We start from the raw sequence: 2500 nt of genomic DNA on the forward strand, positions 1-2500 counted from the left end.
AAGCTTGGGATTGCTGCCTCGATTATCAATAAAATAATGAGAAATAAATAGGAAAGTAAAATTAATCAAACTTTATTGAAATCATTTGAACTTAGGAAACGTCTGAAAAAACAAATTATAGTGAAATCAATAAGAAAATAACAGAAATTAAATATGAAGAAACAAAAACGCAAAGTGAAAATAAACATATCTAAAAAAATAAAAGTAAAACAAAAAAAAACAATTCAACACGAGGGCAGATGAATGCAATACACAATACTTCAGCCATATACACGGCAAAGCTCCAGATACTTAACTTGTACGTGTTACAAAGAAATGTCCCTTCTTTTAAGCGTAAACAGTCTCGTTACCACGACTCGACAGCAACTGATTCGACCGCCCCAAAAACAGCTGATTTTGACAGCTTACGTTATTGGAACATGAAAAAAATACTAATAAAAAATAACAATAGATTCACGCACACTGAACCCATGTGCTAAGCTGAAGTTACTCATCAGCTAATTATAAGAAACAAATTACCAAAAAGGATATAAAAAGCAAGAACGAAAATAAGTAAGCTCCGTGAGGATCGGCAACGAAAATGAGGGCGGCCGAGGGGGGGACACTAGGATAAAATGCCTTTCGGGAGACATTACAGTAATAATCATGAGAGTAATAAAAATAATGATAACAATAAGGATGATGATGATCATGACGATGATGAAGATGATAATAACTAATAATAGTAATAACAATTACAATAATACTAATATAATTATTATAATAGCATTGATAAAGATTATAATAATAACAGCAATGGTGATAATGACAGTAACATTAGTAATAGTAATAATAATAATAATCATCATCACCTCCATGATTACAGAGCACGGGAGTCAAACTCATATCCTACGACTGCGATTGTACCGTGTCATCTTTGCCTTATATACACACTATGCGGGCCAGATAGAGGAGGCACTAAAACACACACAAATATTATATATATCTATATATATATAAATTGGTATCGGTTTGAGAAAAAGAGTCCGATTCAAAAACAGTTTGCAGAACCCTAATTTAGATTTCTACTCTCGTGTTTGTTGGAATCTTTGAGAAATAATCAAACACTCAGGGTTAAGCGTTTATTTACTGTAATCCAGTACGTTTTAATTGGGCTCAATAACATAACTACAGGCGGTTCATAATTAATTGATTTTTATGTAAAAAATGTAAGGTGTATTTCGTCTACTTTCAATGCTCGCGTGAACCCCATAAATAGATGTTTAAATGCAAACTGATATTAGAGGTTAAAGGACCCGTTTATGAATTTTGGAAAAATATACCATTTGATTCGTTTAAAAATTAGAATCTACACGCTCTTCTGAAAAGAAAAAAAAAACAGTTAAACCACATCAAACACACACACAAGACACAAAGAAAACTCTCATGCAAACAAACAAATACAAAGGAGCACAAAATTAAAATAAAATATAAAACAAAGGTAAACTAAAACAAAAATAACACACAAACATCAGACACAGAAAACAAATGCACACGAAAGAGCCACAGCAGCTTAAACCCCGACACTGACCTCGACGTCGGCGAGTCTGTATCGTCGACCGGCTGCGTGTAGATGGACTTGGTTCGCTCCGGCCGCGAGGGAATGGGCGGCGGCGCCGGCTCTGCGTCCTGGCCAGAGGAAGGGGGGGGGGGGGGGGGAGGGGGTTAGGGCTGGTCTCATTGTTATTGCTGTTGCTGTTTTTGAGGCTGATGTTATCGTCAATTCCAATACTATCATTATCAATGTTTTCATCATCGTTATCATTACCGTTATCATCATTATCAACATCATTGGAAATAACATTATTTTCATCATTATCATCCTCATTGTCATTATTATTATTATTATTATTATTATCATCCTCATTATTACTATTATTACTATTATTATTATCATTATTATTATTTTTATCATCATTATCATTCATATCATCATTATTATCATTATTATTATTATCATCATCATTATAAAACCTGCCCATGCTTCTTGTATATTAGTACAAAGCACTAACTAAGCAAAGATAAACCACAGCCACTGAGCAAGGAGATAAAGTATATTTTTTGTATTTCTGAGATAAAAATTAACAAGAAAGATAATACTGTTATTTCTAACGAGATCTACAGGTAACATTATAATCAACATTGGTACGGGGAGAAGACAGAGCTAAACCTTTGCGATAAGAGAGAGAAGTGAGGTTCAGAACCTTTCGAGAAAGACTGATTTTGCGCATTTCTTTTTTGCTGCTGAGGTGAGGAGAAAATAACATAGAATAATTAATTTAAAGAGAAAGAAAATGAGGCCGAACTACTATTTTCTAAAAGGGAAGAAGTGTTTTTCCTTTTTCATCTCCAAGAGAAACATAGAAAATGGGATAGCATTAGAGAACGATAGAGGAACAGCAAGATGATCAGTATTTTGTGAAGAAAAATACCACCTTGATGTACGCAGTTTTGTAAAGAA

General features: G+C 33.7%; 1 protein-coding gene across 3 annotated transcripts in view; it reads right to left on the reverse strand.

Annotated features, from left to right (window-relative positions):
• The window catches only part of LOC125025139 (serine/threonine-protein kinase PAK 2-like), a 28392-nt gene that overhangs the window by 14279 nt on the left and 11613 nt on the right, over window positions 1-2500 (reverse strand). For all 3 annotated transcript variants that reach the window (XM_047613094.1, XM_047613092.1, XM_047613093.1), the window contains exon 6: window positions 1571-1668. In XM_047613094.1, the coding sequence (XP_047469050.1) occupies window positions 1571-1668 (98 nt within the window). The remainder of the gene's footprint in view (window positions 1-1570; window positions 1669-2500) is intronic.

This window comes from Penaeus chinensis, chromosome 4 (genome assembly GCF_019202785.1).
Source record: "Penaeus chinensis breed Huanghai No. 1 chromosome 4, ASM1920278v2, whole genome shotgun sequence".
NCBI lineage: Eukaryota > Metazoa > Arthropoda > Malacostraca > Decapoda > Penaeidae > Penaeus > Penaeus chinensis.